This window comes from Mirounga leonina, unplaced genomic scaffold (genome assembly GCF_011800145.1).
Source record: "Mirounga leonina isolate KUSES-001 unplaced genomic scaffold, KU_Mleo_1.0 Mir_176, whole genome shotgun sequence".
In the NCBI taxonomy this organism is placed as follows: domain Eukaryota; kingdom Metazoa; phylum Chordata; class Mammalia; order Carnivora; family Phocidae; genus Mirounga; species Mirounga leonina.
Window position 1 is genome coordinate 21,485,598 of NW_023270454.1, and position 21,034 is coordinate 21,506,631.

The window sequence follows — 21,034 nt, forward strand, 5'->3', positions numbered from 1 at the left end:
TAAATAAATAAATAAATAAATAAATAAATAAATAAATAAATAAATAAGGATCTGTGCTGAACAATGTCACAGTTTGAGACAAATGAAACTATTTCAATAAGACTGTTTGTACTTTAAAACATATGGCCCACACTGCACCTAAAACACACACAAAAAGGACAGAAGACATTTTATTTTGCAAATGTCTAACATTTCCAGTAGTTTCCCCTACAGATACTGTTTTTATGCTTGCTACATCAAGAACAGAATAGGGAGCTCTTCGACCCTTGCATCTATATGGAGCACACATTTTATACAGAATGAAGTAAAATGCCCAATGGTTATACAGCATGTAAATTAAGCTCAACATGTGTAAAAGAGTGAATCCAGGGGGCGCCTGGGTGTCTCAGTCAGTTTAGTGTCTGACTCTTGGTTTTGGCTCAGGTCATGATCTCAGGGTCATGGGATCAAGCCCTGAGTCAGGCTGTGTGCTCAGTCGGGAGTCTGCTTCTCTGTCTCCCTCTGCCCTTCCCCCCACTTGTGCACTCTCTCTCTCTCTCAAATAAATAAATCTTTTTTTAAAAAAAAAGTGAATCCAAGTCAAGAAACTAAATAGCTCATTTCAAGATATGCAAAGGAACTGCCTGAAAGGGTGACTGGGAGAGAAAATAAAATAGCATATACATAGTGGGTATTCAGTAAATATTCTCTAAATTAAATTAAAAATATTAACTACACCGACACAAGCCTAATTCTCTTTTCATCTTGGAAAGTTGCCTTCATCCTGGAATGTTACATAGCAATTTTTTATAATGGTTATGAGAAAAGGCCTTTTTTAAAACTACCCCTTGGCTAGAAAAAGAAAGAGAAAAAGAAAAAAAGGTATTCAGAAATTTGGTCAGGGAGGTGACAGCCCAACATTTATATTGAGCTTTTCCTACCCTGAACTCATGGTCAAGCTTATGATTTGTGCAAGATGTTGAGCTGAGCTCCAGAAACAAAATATTTCTTTGGGAAAAAAAATGGACAATGGCAGTGAGTAGCAGCTGTGTAGTAAAGAGAAGATTTTCTAGTTTTGAATAATTTAATGTAGTAAGAGAAACGGGGTAGTCCAATCAGACAGCACCATTCTGGGATGTGAACATCTGAGTGTTTGCCTGCATATGCAAATACATGAGATAATTGTTGTTTTTCCCAATTCCCTGAACAGCAAGGGATTATTTTAGGAACCTGGATTTAAGTTAAAGGTTATACTTAGTCTCATTTTTTTTTAAAATGAGTGATCTGCATCCATTTTTTAAATAATTAGTCTTCGTTTGAAAGCAAATGTCTTAAAAATGAGAGGTATTATTATTGTTATTATTATAATAGGACTATGATGCTCGGCAGTGACTTTATAGTAAACAGGTTTCTATTAAAAAACGCAAAATATTTACTGGCAGTGGAGAATTGTTGCTGAGTTTATTACTATAATTCATTCATTTCTCATTTAAGAGTCAGCTCTGTAACACTCTACGCGAGCCACCTTATCCTTCAAGGATTACTATTTGAAGACATTTAAAGATGTAGGTAATCATTTGAAAATAATAAAAGGCACTGGGAACACAGACAGGATCTTCTCTGAAGCCACATTTTATTAGAAAGAGCTGGTCGCTGGATCGCCTACAAAACACCATATCCTGAATTTTGAAAGAAAGAGAAACATTCAGAAGAATGGACTGGCAGCAATTCCTGTAATTAACAAGAAGGGAAGGAAAGAGTGAATTTAAACGTATTTCAAATTTGAGCTCTTTTGACCCATCAGCTGGCTTTCAGATAAACCTCCTCTACGGCATTTTCAGGGGCATGATTTGAATGCCATTTCATGAGGGAAGGGAAAATTAAAACCTGGGATGTATGCCTTCCACCTTCAAAGGAGCACACAGTTCTTAGCACACAACACCGAAGGGCTCGAGCAGATTTTCTAAAGGTCAAAAATTTTACTAAGTACATTTTTACTGGTTATCTTGAGAACTTTTAGTTAATGCTTAAAAAGCCACCTAATTTTCTAAAATGTCTCAAGAGAAGAGTCCAGTTGTAGCAGACAACAAACACAACAAGCCATCACTGATATGTGGGTGGATTTCTCCCCATTATGCAAAACTGGATGCATCACAATAAAACAGAAGTATATACATAAGAAAAATATCAGTTCTATCCTTTCTTGTGATCATACTGCCAGTATGCCACCAGGCATAAAATCAACATTGACCTTCAACACAGCTTTGTTTGGTGATGCACATTTTTGGCCTGTTTGAGAAATTTCATTTATTCCACAAACGTTCCGAGTGGCCACTATGTCCTACACAGAGTACTAAACGTTTGGGATAAACACCATCCGTGACCACAAAAAGCTCACAGTCTACTGGGGAGCATTTAGACCAACACTGGGAAAGACCGTAATAGAGGTAATAATTGTTGACACATGTTGAACTAAGGACTTTATATTTACTACTTCACTGAATCATCACATTATTGTCATTTCATAGGTGATGAATTTAGGACTTACAGAGCAGTTAAGTAATTCACCCAAGAGCAATTAATTAAAAATAGGAAGAGATAGGGTTTGAACAAAAGGCCCCTGACATCAGTGCATATAGTAGAAACCTTTACATGATAGCTCTTCAAAGAACTCTGGAAAACAAAGAAATGGGAGTAAGGAAATTAGGGAGGGGTGAGGAAGGAGGTTTTAAAGAGCTTTCACTTACACTGAGGCTGTAAAAGAATAAAGTAGTCAGGACCTGAGCAGTTTCATTATAAATTTTTTGGAAAAATAAGTTAGTTTGCCAAAGTAAATCTTGGAATTGCCCTGGATTTATTTAGCTCCGTGAAGAAACAACCGTAAAGACGTTCTCAAACACCCATGAACATGTTCACTGTTTCTACTGAATGAAGCAAATTAGGATATAAAACTGAAGAGAAGCAGGAACGCCTCACGTTTTAAAAATCGAGAAAAGGCAAACATGTGCGAACAAGAAACAGTGATAAGAGGGGAAAGTCCTTGGGGGCCGTCCATCAGAACAGGTAAACATGTAGAGCTCCCATGTGACGGCCGACACCGCCAAGGAGGCCACTCCAAGTGGGCAAAGCCAATGGAGCACGTTTTCCAGATCGACTGAAATTGCAGAAAAAAATTTAACAAATGAGCCCATCTTCTTAATAACTAGATGCAAGCAACTTCGTGGAATTATTTTCTGTATAACATGCTGCTTCGGCCTCACGGCAACCCTGGGAGGTTATGAGTTTTTAAGTATTCCTATTTTATAGATAAGAAAAACAGGTAGACCGAAGTTAAAAGCATAAAGCTACTTACCAGTAAAGGAACTGGGATGCACTTGATACTTTAATCTTTCCTATCAAAATGATCTGTCCTATGCCTGATTGCCTCAGGACCATGTTCTCAAGTCAATAAGCCTATCTTAAGAATTTACACAAATCGCTATGCTAGCTGTTTAAGGGAGGAAAAAAACAGAAGCCATATGCTCTCCACCACTGAGGAACACCTTGTATGAGTCTCTCTGCTACAGAATTGTCCAATTAATCCTGCATAATATGTTAATGAATGATAATATGCTAATGCTCTGTTTCTCAAACTAACGAAATACTAGTTCCAAAATAAGTTCCTCAAAAAAAAAAAAAAAAAAAAAGGTGGGGTCCCATGGGGAAAAAAGATTGGAAAATACTGTATATTATATATCTAACTTGGAGATTTAAAATACAGGTTTGTTTATTCAAGGGCTCTGATAAGGTGTGCAATAAACAAACCTATTTAGTTTTGTTTACCTAATATTTCTCAAGCCAAGCTGAACTAATGTTCCATTGAACATACTTTGGGAAAGACCGGGTTATACGTCACCCCTTAGAGGGATTATTTTTCTATTTGTCAAAAATATCTTTCCCAAAGGAAGGGACTGCCAAGGTGGGGATTTCACCCCCATGCTATGTCAATAAGTAAGATGCTGGCAGATGATTCCTTTGCTATCTCTCAAATCGGTTTCCACAGAAAGCTGGTACTTTGCCTGAGCACAGGATATAATGTTAGAGGCCAGTCTCATTTCCTCTCTTCCATAAGCCAATCACAAGTCAATCAAATACACAATTTCTGGCAAGAGCTGCAATAACTCACTCAGGTCTAAAAATAACCCTTGACCATATGTGGTACACATCTAGATCCTTCTCCAGAGTCTAACATCTATGTTCACCAACTGTAAGGTGTTACTCAATTATAAGCATTTCCCACTAATACATAACATACTAATCTGGTATGAAAAAGGTCATACAAAATAATCAAAATCCCCTTTTTTTATCTGTATAGAAATTTTGCCAACATTAAATGTTCCATCACAATATTTGGCAAATATGTACTGGCATTCATACACTTTAAATTTTAACAGATTTTGGAAGGAATAGGTCCAAAATAATCATTCCAGCCTTTGAAAGAGAAAAATCTATGCTCTAAAGAAGTTTCTAAGATAGCATTTTAGCTATAAATCAGACTTGCTTCCCAAGAGCAATCTTAAACTAGATGTTAAAGAATTCATGTTTTAAATAAACTAATCTTAACTCCCGTTTAACTCTGGGAGGACTGGTCTGGGAAAACAGATTTCATTGTTCAGACATAAATTAATACAGGTTCTTTTATGAGTATTGTAATGATGGATATGCATTCCTAGGACAGCATATGTTTGGGTTTGAGAACTTGAGTCCCTATGCACAGAAATATTTTAAAAGTATAAGATATAAGCAAACAGAAAGAAAAATAAGGAACATGATGAGGTCTGGCAAGGATCATACCTAAGGGAACACATCTGAGCATCTAGAATCAGCCAAGAGCCCAGTTTGACAGAGACTCAATCTTAGCCAGCCCTCATCCTACTCCTGCATCAGGGGTCCAGACTCACAAAGTGTGAGATGAGACTGGTTCCAAGACCACTTGCAGTTCTTCTAACTGAGGATGGCAGTTACGCACAACTCTTCTCCAATCCAATTTTGCAGGTCTCCAAGAGATACAAAATAATAACTGAGACCCAGCATTCAGCCAGTCTAGAGTCAAGTTGATTCCTACGGTGCCAGGACAGAATAAGCATGGATATTCCTGGCAGATCAATTCAAAATGGAATTTTCTTTCCCTTTGGATGAATTCAAATGTAGACTATCTGACTGAACAAATCATTTTCAGTAGATAAGTTTCAGCTCAGGCCACAGCCTAGTACCATGCAAGTATGATGATCACTTCTTTCTGCTCAGGAAGAGAGCTGGTGGTGTGAACGAATACCTTCCATCCCTAACCTGCCAATTTAACCAAGTAAACCTCTCACTTGCCCGGTCTACCACAGGGAAAGCTTTATGTACAGATGTTTTGTTTGGGGAGAGCTCTTCTATTATGCTAACTAAATACTTAGACATTAGCTACCTTTTTTTAAAGTTCAGAAAAAGAATTTTTTAATGAAGATTTTATTTGTTTATTTGAGACAGAACAAGAGTGAGAGAGCACAACATGGGTGGGGGGAGAGCAGAGGGAGAGGGAGAAGCAGGGAGCCCAATGTGGGGCTCAATCCCAGGACCCTGGGATCATGACCTGAGCCGAAGGCAGACACTTAAACGACTGAGCCACCCAGGCACCTCCAGTAAAAGAATTTTGATTAAGAAAACTAATAAACTTGACACCTCTCTCTTACTGGAAGGTAAGATGATTATGGGCAAGTTGATCAAAGTTTTAATCAAGTAAATGATTTTGTTAAGCCAAATATTATTTCTTACTAGCTTAATCAGAAATATTAATTCAAACAAACAAAAAACAGATACTTACAAGGTGAAAAACAGTTAAGACACTGCCCCTAGATGCAGGGGCCTCTGTTAAAACATACATTTGTTCAAGCTGCACTGGCAATGGTAAATTCCAGTAACTGCACTTTTCCTGCCTTCTTGTCATCTAGTCTTCAATAACCTAACGTCCCCGGTGTCTTTTCTCCAGTCCTCCCACACTGTTCTTGCAACCTTCATACTGCCCTTCCAATTCCTATTTCTCAGTTCCCCAGAGGGCAAGGACTAGCTTGTGTATCACTGCACAGTGCATAGAACTTGGCCCACCTAGAGCGTGGGGTGCTCAAAAAAACACTGAAGCATCCATTTCTACCTCAGAAGAAGTGAGGATATTCCTTTTTCATTTCTTAAAATATTTTACTCTAGAAGGAATTTGAAAATCATTTAAGGATGGTGAATACTCTCCAACTTCCTAAAAAGTTAATTCATACAGTACTATCAAACTTATATACTAATCAGAACTATTTACCAATTTTAGAAATAAGACAACAGGCCCAAGGTGGAGTCACTTACGCTAAGCTCCACATCAGAGACTGAACTTACTTGCAGGTTTGTTTGTTTGGTTTTTTTAAGATTTTATTTATTTATTTGACAGAGAGAGACACAGCGAGAGAGGGAACACAAGCAGGGGGAGTGGGAGAGGGAGAAGCAGGCTTCCCGCAGAGCAGGGAGCCCGATGCGGGGCTCGATCCCAGGACCCTGGGATCTTGACCTGAGCTGAAGAACTTACTGCCAAAGACCTGCCCTGAACTTACTTGCAGTTTTATCTGTCCCAGAAATGGAATCTTAAACCAGTCACTTAGGAATCACCTGATCAGCACTAGTTAGGGATTCTGCCTGATAGATCCCTGCCATTCCCTAAAGGAAAGTAAGCTTACAATAATCAATCTGCTTTTTTTGCCTAGTATAACTTTCTTGTTCCCGCTCCCTTTTGCCTATTAAAGTTTTTCATTTTGTACAGCTCCTTGGAGCTCCCTTCTATCTACTAGAGTGGATGCTGACCCATTCATGAATTGGTGAATAGAGCCAATAAGATCTCTAAAATTTACTGTTGAATCTTGTTTGTTAACACTAGTTCACTGAAAATTTCTAACCTACTTATCTTCTCTTATAAAGTGATGGAGAAATTTCTAACCTACTTATCTTCTCTTATAAAGTGTGGCTTTTTAGTGTTGGTTCATCATAGTTTATTTCTACCTTTAAAAATACAATGGATAGGGGTGCTTGGCTGGCTCAGTAGGTTAAGAGTCTGCCTTCCACTCAGGTCATGATCCCAGGGTCCTAGGATGGGTCCCGCATGGGGCTCCTTGCTCAGCGGGAGTCTGCTTCTCCCTCTTCTTTTGCCCCTCCACTCATGCTTTCTCTGGTTCCCTCTCTCTCTCAAGTAAATAAATAAAATCTTAAAAAGATGAAAAATAAATAAAAATACAAGGGATGGGGCGCCTGGCTGGCTCAATCAGTGGGATGCAACTCTTGATCTTGGGGGTCGTGAGTTCCAGCCCCATATTGGGTATGGAGTCTACTTAAAAATAATAATAAAAAAATAAAAAATACAATGGATAGACATTTGTATTTTGTTATTAAGTAACCATGAACTTAAAGTTCCCTTCATTTAAAAAGGAACTATAAAGCACATAATGTAAATCGGGGCAGAGGTAGATGTTTGTCTTTATGAGGAATAAAACATTTTATTTCAAAGCACTGTTTTATTCAGCTAATGACTGATTCCATTTTTCCCATAATGTGTATAGAGTGCCTGCGGTGTGCCTGAGTCAGGCTATGTGTGCAGGCGTCGTCCCCCCTCACAGAGTTTGCAATCTAAAAGAGAACTCTGCAAATCTTGAAAGACTATACATTCCAGGTATTGAAGTAAAAGAACTATTGTTTTCATCTTCAAAAGCATATTGCGTCCTAACAGTAATATCACTTTAGAATTTTATTTAACTTGAAACAAAACAACAAAAAAGTTAACATTAGCTTTCACATTATCTTGACGAAACAGTGTAACACATTCTGAGGAGCAATCTCTAATAGTAGAACAACAAAAGGTTCTAAGTAAGCAGGCAACAGGAGAATCACAAATATTTAGATTAGCTTTATCTGTGCCTAGGATGCCATGACTTTGGTTATTTGAAATAATTGAGATGGAGTCGCCACATTTTTAATTTTTCTTTATCTTCAGAGAACAGTATGAAACCAATCTTCAAACTTTCTAAGTCTACATGCTGAGTCCTGCTAGACCTCACTCCATAAAATGTTTTCTAGGATCTCATTTTAGGGTCTGACAACAAGCTTATACAAACCTTTTCCCTCATATTAGTTGAAGGTAAGAAAAGTTTCCTGCTTGGGCGCCTGGGTGGCTCAGTCGTTAAGCGTCTGCCTTCGGCTCAGGTCATGATCCCAGGGTCCTGGGATCGAGTCCCACATCCGGCTCCCTGCTCAGCGGGAAGCCTGCTTCTCCCTCTCCCACTCCCCCTGCTTGTGTTCCTGCTCTCGCTCTCTCTCTGTCAAATAAATAAATAAAATCTTTAAAAAAAAAAAAAAGAGAAAAGTTTCCTGCTTGAAGATTTATTATTGATCAACCCATACACTCTGCATTTGAAGATCAAAGAGTCTCTATTCATCACTTATTTTAATATTTTTCCAGTTTGATTCCTAAATATCATCATAAAACTATTCTGGCCCTACACTGAGAATTTTTAGTCTATTTTCTAGCTTTCTCTGTCATTAAAAAAAAAAAACATCAGGCATCCTATGCTACTGTTATTAGCCCAGATTATTTTAACAGTACCTTTACTATCAGAAGACCAGGCCTTATATCATTTGAAGAGTTACATCATTTCCAAAGAGCAGAAGCATAATGAAAAAAAGACCCAAGAACATTTTTTAAATCCATTTATTAATACCAAATGAATCGCATTTAACGTAAATAAAACGTGCCTTAACACATTCAGAAGGAAGATGCATAAGACGGCTATATGGGAACATCAGCTGAAATAAAAACCCGGTCACAAACTACTCATCTCAACTGGCTAAAGCCAAGAAAATGGGATACTCCTTTTTTTCCTTAGGCCGTATGCAGTTTCAGAATGGAAATGCCTGTCAGGGCCACTTTTCCACCCTGGCAGGAAGACCTACGTGTCTGCACACACCACCACCCAGTGCTGCCGATATCGTTCACGCTGCTGGGGCACCCACAGCAGTGCGCGTACCTGATAAGCACATACAGGTAGGGATGGGTATGCAGAGCCTGCAGGACCCAAGCTTGTCCTCTGGAAATGAGGAAACAAATGCGAAAGGACTCTTCCTCGTTTCCTCTAAGTTCCTGACTTCTGCACCTTACCTTTCTACTCTTGTCTGCAAGGAAGGTCGACCTCCTCTCTGAGGACTCCCAATTATTCTCTCTGGTCTTCGACGCAGCAGAGTGAGAGTGACCGCCCGGTTTTGCGGGCGTGCGGATTTGCGTGCCCCCCTCCCGCCTCCCGGGCCCATGCTCACCAAGGGTGAACTAAGGGCTGGAGGTGGGCGCAAGGCTTGGGTGGGGGGGAGACCGCAGAGATGGGGAAGCCGGCAACCCGCAACGCTCTAGGTCAGGTTCATGCATCTGCATCCCTCCCTCCACTTGTACCTTCCACCCCAGGCGCCCTTTCCCAAAAGGCACCCCCGGGCCCACCTTTTTCCCCCCTGCCCCCACCGCCACGTCCAAGCCTCTGCGGCCCTCCGAGACGCCCCCGGAGACGGCAGGGTGCAGCGCTCTTACCAGGCTCATGGACACCGGGGTTGTCGGACAGCTCGATGACCAGGAGCTCCCGGCCCTCGAAGCTGCGCCCCACCGTGTAGATCCTGCTGATGGCGGTGCACTGCAGCCACACGGACACCAGCGCCTCGCGCAGCTCGGGGTAACGGTGGTACTCGAAGGAGATGCCGTCCTCCTGCTGCAGCCGCCGGCGCCGCCTCATGCCCGCCGCGGGCGCCCCGGGCTCCTGGGCTCCGGCCCCCAGCAGCCACCCGCAGGCGGCCAGGGCCACGCACAGCGCCAGCAGCGCCCGGCCTCCTCGCGCGGCCATCGCTCGCGCCTCCCTGCGCCCGCCGCCTCTTTTGTCTGGCTCGGGGACTCCGCGGGCCGGCGCTGCGCGGGGAGCCAAGTTCCGCAGCAGCCTCCGCACGCCTCACCTCCGCGGGCGACTGAGCGCCGGCCGCGCGCGGGGCCACCCAGACGAGAGGGGCGAAGCGGCGGCTCGGCGGGCCGCACTACTGGCCGCCGAGCCCAGGGGAGCTGCAGGAGAAACCACTGCGAGGAGGGGGCCGGCGCGCGCCAGCCGGATTCGGTGCGGATCGGGGGGGGCGGCTGGCGTGGCCGGCTCGCAGCCACGTCAAGAGCCAAATGGCGCCGCGGACGACGCAGGTGAAGTGACAGCTACGGAATGCGTTGGGAACGTTGCGGTCATTGAAAGACCCAGGACTTCGCGCGTGGAAAAATGCTCTTGGATTGCTAGGGGAGCCTTTTAAAGTAACATCTGCTCTCAGCCGACCAGGGTTTCCATCTTGATGCACCAATAATTAGAGACTATTCCAGGAAAAAAAGAGAGAGAGAGAGAGAGAGAAACAAAAAGGAATTATTGGCAGCCACTTGCCCTTTCCCCATGATGTATCTTTAATGACTGCACTGATAGTCCAAACACAAACCCAAGAGTTGGGCTTGCATTTATTGCAAGGTCTGGCTGGATAACAGAACATTGTGCACTTCGATTTAGAGGTTTAAGACAATAAAAATACATTCTATCGTTTTGCAGATACTGTCTTTAATTGTATTAAATGCACATTCCTGGATTCTCTCAGGAAAAAAACGAAAAACAAAACATGATAAGGCTGTCATTTGGCAGTGCTGTGCCAACCTCCTTCTGTAGCAACCCTCGGAAAAACAAAATACAACACTGGGTGTGCACTGGACAAAGGATTCAGTTTGAATTAACATTAAATCTTTCAGGAGCAGTTTATCTGGGTAGTTCTGGCTTCGAGTTTCTTATTAGATCGTAACCAGGATGTTGGCCAGGGCTGCAGTCATCTGAACGCTTGATTGGGGCTGAAGAATCTTTTCCAAGAAAAAATTTAAAAATAAAAAGATTAAATCCTGTTATAGAAAGAAAACTCTGATCAAGAGAGATAAAGCCTCCAAAACCTTCTTAAAGTTATTGTAAAAGTATATAATCATTTAGAGCTTTAAATGCCCAGCCCTTGGACAAGATTTATATTGTTGGAGCAACTCTGAAACAAATGTTATTCTGAAGAGGTTGCCATTTGGATTTAAGAATAGTGCAAATCTAAATAAATAAATAATCCATCGAGTACTCCAACCAAGCAAAAAAAAAAAAAACCTGGACACCGTGAGACTTTTTTTCTTTCTTAACTTGTTCTTTCTCCACCTGTCTAACAATGCATCACACTGAATAAAAACTTTCTCCTGGAATAGGACATTTAAATGATTTTATTGGATCAAAAGAAAAATGTTTCTGGAAAAACTGGTTCCATACCCCTATGTCTACATTTCCTACAGCATCTTTTTTGGATTTGGTGGGGGGGGAAGCTGCCACTAGGAAGACATGCCACTCGGTTAGATTTGCATCCAGCCACGTTCCTTGTTAATGTAACAGAGCTAAGAATTGTATATTTTCCACTATGACCAGCCTGTGTTTGATTACATAGTCCAGAAGTATAAAACCAGAGTTATAATTACATTTCTAAAATCATGCCCAAAAGAGCAACCTTGGAAACCTAGAAAAAGAAAACAGAGTGGCTAAAACCAATAACTTCAGAAGTGGAAAGTTAAGATTTTCATGTTAGCAATTTAAGGCAACCACACTAATTTGTGGCTAGGTGGGGCATATGGACTAGTAACTACACACATGAACAACATAATATCGATTGAAGTCCTGCATTGTCCTTTAGCTATCTCTCTAAACAAAGGGTATGCTTTCTATTTTTTCCCACATTTCAATTTTATGGGTTGCTTTTACTTTTTTTTTTAAGTGGATAGAATCTTAATAGCTATGTAGACTCACTTAAGGGGGACTCTCTTTGCATCGTAGAATTTTGTTTCCTTTATGTATAAAACAAAAGGTTTTGACTGGGTTACTCATTTGAGTGCAGCAGAATCATGTAGAGTTTGTAAAATGTGCAGCTTCCCAAGCCCCCACCAATACAGGAGTTCTGAGATATGTTCCACATATTAATGAGGTTCCAGGTTTTAATAGCAACACCAGGTATTTCTGATTTTGATGTTTGACTGACAAACACACTTTGAGAAATACTGTCCTACATGTTTTCTAAGGTCTTTTTCAGATCTAAAATGTTATAATTCTTGGGGCACCTGGGTTGAGCATCTGCCTTCGGCTCAGGTCCTGATCTTGGGGTCCTGGGATTGAGTCCTGCATCGGAGCGGGGGGGGGGGGGGGGGCCCCCCCCCCCGGGGGGGGGGGGTTCCCCCCCCGCCCCCCCCCCCCCCCCCCCGCTCATGCTCTCTCTCACGTTCTCTCTCAAATGGGTGAAATCTTTAAAATAAAATGCTATGGTTCTGGAAGGTATTTTTTTAGAAAAAAATCCCTGCTTATCTGATAGATGATAGAGCTCCTTGCTTATTTGGGGGCATACCACACACACCAACGAATCAGTTTAAAGGAATTAAAACTTGGGGGTTGGGGTGGCTGGGTGATGGACGCTGGGGAGGGTATGTGCTATGGTGAGCGCTGTGAATTGTGTAAGACTGATGAATCACAGACCTGTACCTCTGAAACAAAAAATACATTGTATGTTAAAAAAAAATTAAAAAGGAAGAAGATAGCAGGAAGGGAAGAATGAAGGGGGGGAAATCGGAGGGGGAGACGAACCATGAGAGACTATGGACTCCGAGAAACAAACTGAGGGGTTCTAGAGGGGAGGGGGGTGGGAGGATGGGTTAGCCTGGTGATGGGTATTAAAGAGGGCATATTCTGCATGGAGCAATGGGTGTTATACGCAAACAATGAATCATGGAACACTACATCAAAAACTAATGGTGTAATGTATTTAAAAAAAGAGAATGATTGTGTTTAATAAATGCCTCATAAAATTTCTTCAATTTTAACAATTGGCTCTTTTTTTTTTTTAAGATTTTATTTATTTATTTGACAGAGAGAGAGAACACAAGTAGGCAGAGTGGCAGGCAGAGGGAGAGGGAGAAGCAGGCTCCCCGCTGAGCGTGGAGCCCGATGTGGGCTCAATCCCAGGACCCTGGGATCATGACCTGAGCCGAAGGCAGACGCTTAACCCACTGAGCCGCCCAGGTGCCCCTAACAATTGGCTCTTAGAAGTGGGTCTGAGCTGCCAACAAACCACTATATCTATTTGTAGTCTCCATTCTTCACTCAGCAGTACACCCTCCATTTATGGCTGGCCCTCCTCTGTAGTCCCCCACAGAGGAAATATTGTAATGTTACTCAGTTTTCATGAACCTTCTACATCAGAATCACCTGGTAAGCATAGCCACATTCCAGACCAATTGGATCCAATTTTCTGGGGATGGGGTTTGGAAATCTGTATTTGAATAAGCTCTCCCCACCCCACCACTCCACCCTCTCAGGGTGATTCTGATGCACAGTATGATTGGAGGAACCCTCATTCCAGAGACTGGTTTTGAAATTTGACAAAACAGTGTTCCAATTCCAGGACAACTTGTTTTGGAAAACTGCTCAATTACTCACCTGAAAATGAGGGACACTATGAGCATTCCATGAAATAAGGCCCGCAAGGCTTGTGGGCACAAGAAAAGCACTCCATAAAGAGAAACCTTCCATTGCTGGGAAAAACTGCCATCATGGTACCCTCTTACTGGCCACTGGAATGCCCCATCCAGGTATTCCTGCTTCAGAATCCTTCCTCCTACCTTCTGAACTCCAAACACCAATGTCTGACTTCCCTTGTTAGCACTGAGGAAATTCTCTCAGCCAGTCTCCACTCAACCATCTCTCTGTTCACACCTGAAATGCTCTGGGGGATGCCCATGTCCCTGGCCATGGCTGGGGTTGGTCTCACTTCTTCCCTCACTGCTCATTCCTCACATTTGTCACAGTTCTCTCACCGCTGGCTTGCGTGCATATCAAGGTCAGTCAGCTGTGCCACCAGAATGTTCATGCCACTTCCACATGTGGTTGGGTCCTTAATTAAAGAGGCAGACACATAAACAAGAGTAGAAAAAAGTTGAAAGCTTTGGATGCACGTGAATTTTCAAAGTGGAATTAGGCGCAGTTGAGGAAACAGTGAAGGGCTGAGGAAAACTTATAAAAATCTCTAAAACTTCCGCTCGGAGATTTGATCCCAAACCTGTCACTTTACCATAAAGAACCTGATACCGTTACCACCATAACGGTAGGGAAAGCATTATTGCATGAAGGCCTTGTTCCTAAAACAACCAAGAACCAACCAATGGATGTGCATATGCTTATGTTAAATTTAAATAGACTATTTAAATTGGGCTTGTATGCTTCATTTTTTGTTTTTCTTCTTTAACTGGTTTTTTTCCATTAACCAACCCACTAAATGTCCCAGTTGTATCGGGTGAGAAGGGAGACGTGTACTGTGGCCGGCGGGTCACAACCAAATGCATTCTCAATGTGCCACTTGACTCAGTGCTGACAGTACTCCATCTACGAGTATCACCACCTCAATATCGAATTACCGACTCAAATTGAAGGTAGTCCAAAGGGTTTATCGATGTTTTTCTACAACTCTATCTTGTACCAATTTCTCTGTATCCTAGAGGCCACCCCAGTATTACCGACCTCCCAGCAACATTGTCCAAAAACACGTAATGTGAACCAGATGTGTAATTTTAAATGCTCTAGTAGCCATGTTTTTAAAAAGTAAAAAGGAACAGGTGAAATTAATTTTAATAATAAATTTTGCCTAACCCAATGTACCCCAAATATTATCATCTCAGCTTGCAACCACTTTAGGATCTATTAACGAAATATTTTTCCATACTAAGTCTTCAAAATCAGTTGTGCGATTTACATCATAGCCCATCAGTGCCATTCAGACTAGCCATATTTAAAATGCTCAATAGCCACTTACGGTTAGTGACAACTGTATCGGACAGCTGACCGATCTTGCTGTTCTTACATTCCGATCTTCTAAAATTATTCCTCCTGATTTATCTTCATAGTTAATTCTGCGGTCCAAGCACTCACTGGTTATTTCTTTGCCTGGACTATGACAACATCCTCCCCTGGAGATGACTCTTCTCCATCACTGGTTAATCCGAGTTTTAAATCTTGCTGCCAAAACCACCTTCTCCATCATTTACCGTGATTACACTATCTACCATCCTGTCATGTCCATCACTCAGTGGATCAAAACCAAAGCTGCGATCCCCAAAGGGAAACCTTGCTCAGAATGGAGCCAGGAGGCCAGCAGAGGGAGCTCTCAGCCCTACCACTCCTGCCCCATTGCAGCCCCAACAGGAAGACAGACCTTGCCGGAAGATACTACCTTACTATCCCAGCAGAAGGAAGGAAGGTTTCCTCCTCCCCTGGCAACAGCCCAGCCAATGAGAGACAGTTACAACTCAGCCAGGGAAAAGCCACTATACTTCCAGCTCCCAGTTTACTCCAAAGACCTTTCAGTTTATAACTGCCTCTCCCAGCACCTCCCCCTTTCCTCGCTATAAAAATGCATTCCTCTGTTTAGTTCTCCAGACTCACCTGTGTTTTGCCCTAGCTTGCCTCTCCTGGGTTAAGATTCTCTGCTATTCCTGAATACACCCATCTTTTTCTGGTGAAACAACTAGCAGTTTTATTTTGCAGGTTAACACCTTCTTCAGAGAATTTTACTGGAGAGCCCTGGGAAATCTTAACTTACTGTATCTCCTGCTGCTTCTTTCACTACATCGTTTTATCTCCCAATCTATTACTTTGAATTCCTGCACCACCATCCCCCAAACTACAACCATATTTCTATCCACACCATCCTTACCTCCTAAGCTGTCTTCCCTCCCCACCAGGGCCAACCCTATCCCCTAACCCTATTCCCGTCCTCTTCTCCTCCACCAGGCATTCCCCCTCTCCTATTCTTTCGGGTCCTCTTTCTCTCCTTGCATTTCCCCTTTGCACCATTCTCTCCTATCCTTTTTGAAAAAAAACTGAAATTCTGACTTGAGTTCACTTTCCCCAGCTAGCACCCAAACACCTCAACTTTGTCACATCTCATTCACTCCTTCACTCAACTTCTACTCTGTAGGTTCTACACATTTAATAAGACTCAACATTCATTGACCTTTCCTGGGCTAACTCAGGACCCTGCACTCAGCTTAGTGTTCTTCTCCCTCTTCACACGCTCATGGTTTCAGTTATCACCTCCCTGCTCCCAAGATCCAGAGTCCCATATCCATTCCCTCCCACTCAGAGACAGAGGCCACCTTCCTTGTGTGTTTGTCTCCACAGCCTACCACAGTGGAACCACAATCATAGGTCGATATGTTTGCATGTGAATGAAGGAACTAGTAAATCTGCTAGCACCTTCCTAACTATGGCACTCAGACCCCTCCCCATGTTTGCAATGTTCTGCTTACTCAACAAGCTCTTGGATTCCCACCTTCTCCTACAGGACCCCTTCCTCAGTGTGACCCAACCACCACAGCCTTCTCTTCACTCAGCAACCACAGTTACCAAGTCGCTTGCATGTAACGTAAGTCATTTGCCAATTTTCTCATCTGATCTGTGTACTTATTCAATGTAGTTTCTATTTCTCTCTCCATTATTATTGTCTGTATTATAATTTCAATTCTACTACACTGCAAATACAATATTCAGGAAAGAAAATTGGGTTTTCTATTATGTTCTTACCTTTGGAAACCACACTGCTGAAATGAAAATCAGATTGCCAATTTCCATTGCCAAAGAATGACTGGTTTTCCCTTCAGCTGCTGGAAGTTTACCAGTACAAACAATGCAGACTGACTTTACGATGGAGGATGCTAACAACTTTATGGTGCTCAGGAATGTTAAGTATTACAGAGATGTACAAACAAGTACTGGAATCTTTCATTATAAACAACAACCATGACTTAGCTATTGTGTCACTTTTCAATCCATAGTATTTCTTGCACCTTTTTAAATTTCAAGTGTCCTTGGGGCGTCTGGGTGGCTCAGTAGTTAAGGCTCATGCTTGGGCTCAGGTCATGATCCCAGGGTCCTGGGACTGAGCCCCGCATTGGGTTCCCTGATCAGCAGGAAGCCTGCTTCTCCCTCTCCCACTCCCCCTGCTTGTGTTCCCTCTCTCTCTGTCAAATAAATAAATCTTTAAAAAAAAAAAAAATTCAAGTGTCCAAAAAAGAAAGAAGTTCACCTCTCTTTGTTTCATACAACTTACAAGACATCAGCGTGAAACAGTCTCTTATTTAGTGAAAGCTGCTCATTTCTTCACAAGACTACAGAATTATCAGCATATGTAAACATATTGTGTGTCCATACATATATGTTAAAGTATCTCCTGTCCAACACTTTGGAAGCCTTTCTGCTACTAGATGGACTGACCAAGATGTTAATTAAGTGAAAACTAATGAGGTTAATTATGTACACAGAGAGCAAAACAAACAAACCTCTTACTCATGATCAGGACTACGTCCTTAATTTCAGGAAAGATTTGTGCGTGACAACAAACCCAACTCCACTGAAGCTTAGGTCAGATGGCTGTAGGTGGATGAGTGGTCAGTCATATTATTATTAGCAAAAGAAGAAAAAAAATACACAGCACATTCATCAAGTAGATGCTCAAACAATATTCACAATAGCAATGATTTTTATATAGTACCATTACACAATTATTGCTGTTAGGCTCCTCAATGTCGACTGATTATAGGCCTTGAAGTTAAATCAGGGTCCTCCTACACCCTGAACACAGCACTTGTATTGGCCCTTTTGTTGAAAAGTAACCCGTATGTGGAGTCAGTCCAAGTTAATGAGGAAGGGGGCTTGGTTTGCTCCCCACGTGGTTGCACGATTTACCTTCAGGGGCCTGCCTCCTCAGATATGTAGCTTGGGAAAGGGCGGATCATTCCACCGGGTAGATGAAGGGCCTGGAGGTATGGAGTGATCACTACCCAGCAGAGTCCCATTGGGGCTGAGCCTAGGTCTTGGGGCCAGGTTTGCCTTCTCAAGAGTGACTTCACGGATTGTGTCTTTCAGTGGAAATCCTGTGGTCAAAAGAATAGAGTTCAGATGAGAACTTAGCTCAGATTTGTGTAAGCAAAGTGTGGAGAGTATGGGGTGGAGAGAGAGAGAGAAATAGTGAAAAAGAAAGCAAAGGCAGAGGAAGAAGAGGAGTGGAGGAAGGGGAAAGAATAAGAAAACAGGGGAAGAGGGTCACCTGGGTGGCTCAGTCAGTTAAGCCTTGGACTCTTGATTTCAGCTCAGGTCTTGAGCTCAGGGGCATGAGTTCGAGCTCCCCATTGGGTTCATGCTGGACGTGGAGTCTACTTTAAAAAAAGAGAGAGACAGAGAGAAGGGAAGAAAAAGCAAAAGTAAGGCAGTCGAAAATCCAGTACTATCTCTATTCAAGGGCCTCAGAAACTTTATAAACTTCATCTACTTTAGTGTGAAAAGTGTGGGAAATTTACCTTCCCTCTGGATGATTAATCCTAAATCAAACTGAGGAATCTCTATATCTTATGCAAGACACACAGTAGCATAACAAAAACAAAAAGCATAACATTTATAAAGCATTTCAGTGGTTACAAAGTGTTTCTCCTGCATTTTCCAACTTGATTCTCTCAATGACCTCATTTTATTATCCACATTTTACAGATAAGCCACCTGAATTCATGGAGGATAAATTCAAAAGCAGCGATACATGAGATCAAAGAGAAATATTATTAACTCAAAGATATATTTTAGAATTACCCCTTCATTTAATTTTTTGGACCTGACCTGATTCTCCTTTAGGAAAATGTACTATAAATCTAAAGTCTCAGCACGTTACCTCAGGCAGGGACGAATTGATTTTCTGTGTTTTCCTCCTGTCTATGAAAAAATTATTATTTCTGTGCCTTTAACAACTATAAAATGTGGTGTTCATCAGACTTAAATTAAAATGATAAACTCTACTATTTTAAAAGAAGGTATCCAAAATGGAATAAAAAAGATAATACAATAACTTGCTTATAAAATATTATACTAGGCCCTAGTAGCTAAGGGAAGGTATTGTTTTTTTAGTCCCTAATTTTTCCACTAATATAATACATAGAAAAAAATCAAAAGTGCATTTTCTCTCATATACCCATGTTTGGGAATGAAATTACCAAAATGAAAATCAAGTGCCAGGCTCTCATGAGACAAATGTCACAAAGGGTGGATGGTTTTCTCTTCAGCTGTAAGATGTTGGCCATCTAATACATTTTTAAATCTTATAAATTAATAAATCTTATAAATAAATAAGGTCTTTAATTCTGGATCAAGTTGAGTTGCTCAGGAATCTACAGTGGTAACTCTAAACATTACACAAATGCACACAGCAGTACACGAATCTTTCATTATAATCAATAATCATATCTACTTGGATCTTTAATACTACTCTTGTCAAAGTATGGTCCCCACTTCCCTTCCCAACACACACACACACACACACACACACACACAAACCCCCTGTGTTTCTCCCAGTGTGTTTCATCTCAGAAATGGCCTCATTTTCAGGGTGCCTGGGTGGTACAGTCCATTAGGCATCCAACTCTTGGTTTTGGCTCAGGTTGTGATCTCAGGGGGGTTGTGAGATCCAGCCCCACATCAGGCTCCACATTGAGCATGGAGTCAGCTTGGGATTCTCTCTCTCTCCCTCTGCCCCGCTCACACTCTTGCTCTCTCTCTCTCAAATCAATCAATAAATCTTATTTTTTGAAAAAAGAAATGACCTCATTTTCTATTTGTTCAATAAAATTACAGTTGACGGCCTCGATCTTCCCTTTTTCCTCATGCTCCACATCAGCAATTTCCATCAATTCTATCATATATATAGATATACATGTATAGCTATATCCTATCTATATATATGGCATCCACCCTTCTTGCCACAACCCCTGCCACTACCCTAATCTCAGCCACCAACTTTTCTCACATCAACCATTGCTACTGCCTCCTAACTGATTTCCCTGCTTCTATACCTGCCCACCCTGAATTTATTGTTCACACTGCGATCCATCTTCAAAATGTAAATCAGATTATATCATTCTCCTGCTAAAACGTCCCAGGAGCTTTCCAATGTACTTGGAATAAATTCCCACCTTCTCACCATGACTTTCATAGTCCACAGACTCTGTCTCCTGCCTACCTCGTCCATCTCCTCGAGAGCCACTCTCTTGGGATCTCCATGTGCGGTGGGCACTCCCAGGTACTATCTATCATATCTTCTTGTCCATTTCCTTCAACACACTGATCTCAAAAATGCTGTTTCTTTACTTACGTTGCTTTTTTTTTCCCCTATAGAAGATGAGTACCTGAGGGTAGGTTCCTACCTCCAGAGTCTAACCTACGAAAGCGATTTAATAAATATTTGTTGAAAACAATGAGATATATGTCCACAAGAACTTTATGCCTTTTAAACTTTAAAGATTTTAAGGAAACAACCAATCTATCTCTAAAAGAAGAATATTATCCCTAATAGACTTAATATCTACAATCTTTTTAAAAAGATTTTATTTATTATTTATTTATTTGAGAGTGGGGGAGGAGAGAGCATGAGCGGGGGGAGAGGCAGAGGAAGAGGGAGAAGCAGACTCCCCGCTGAGCAGGGTGCCTGACACAGAGCTCCATCCTAGGACCCTGGGATCATGACTTTAGCCAAAGGCAGACGCTTAACCCCCTGAGTCACCCAGGTGCCCCAGTATCTACAGTCTCTGAACTAAGCACTATACTAATTATTGGCTTTAACCTTCCACCTTGTACCACATTTTACAAATAAGAAGACTAAAGTTTAGAGATGTTAAATAATTAGTACAAGTTTATATAAATAGGAAATGATGAAGTCAGACTGGTGAAGAAAGATAGCATCATTTCCATGGTATGGGCTTTCAATTCATTCATTTATTCATTCAACAAACTTTTATTTAGAACCCACTCTATGCCAGGTACCTGGTAGTTACTTGGTGGGATGTGGTCAGTGAAGAATGTAAATG

At 41.7% G+C, this 21,034-nt stretch overlaps 1 protein-coding gene across 1 annotated transcript in view; it reads right to left on the bottom strand.

Moving 5' to 3' along the window:
* CPE (carboxypeptidase E) overlaps positions 1 to 10,199 on the bottom strand; it is a 110,141-nt gene extending 99,942 nt beyond the window's left edge. The window contains exon 1 of the mRNA XM_035022758.1: positions 9,602 to 10,199. Coding sequence (XP_034878649.1) covers positions 9,602 to 9,908 — 307 coding nt within the window. The 5' untranslated portion in view covers positions 9,909 to 10,199. The remainder of the gene's footprint in view (positions 1 to 9,601) is intronic.
* Between the last annotated feature and the right edge of the window lie 10,835 nt (positions 10,200 to 21,034).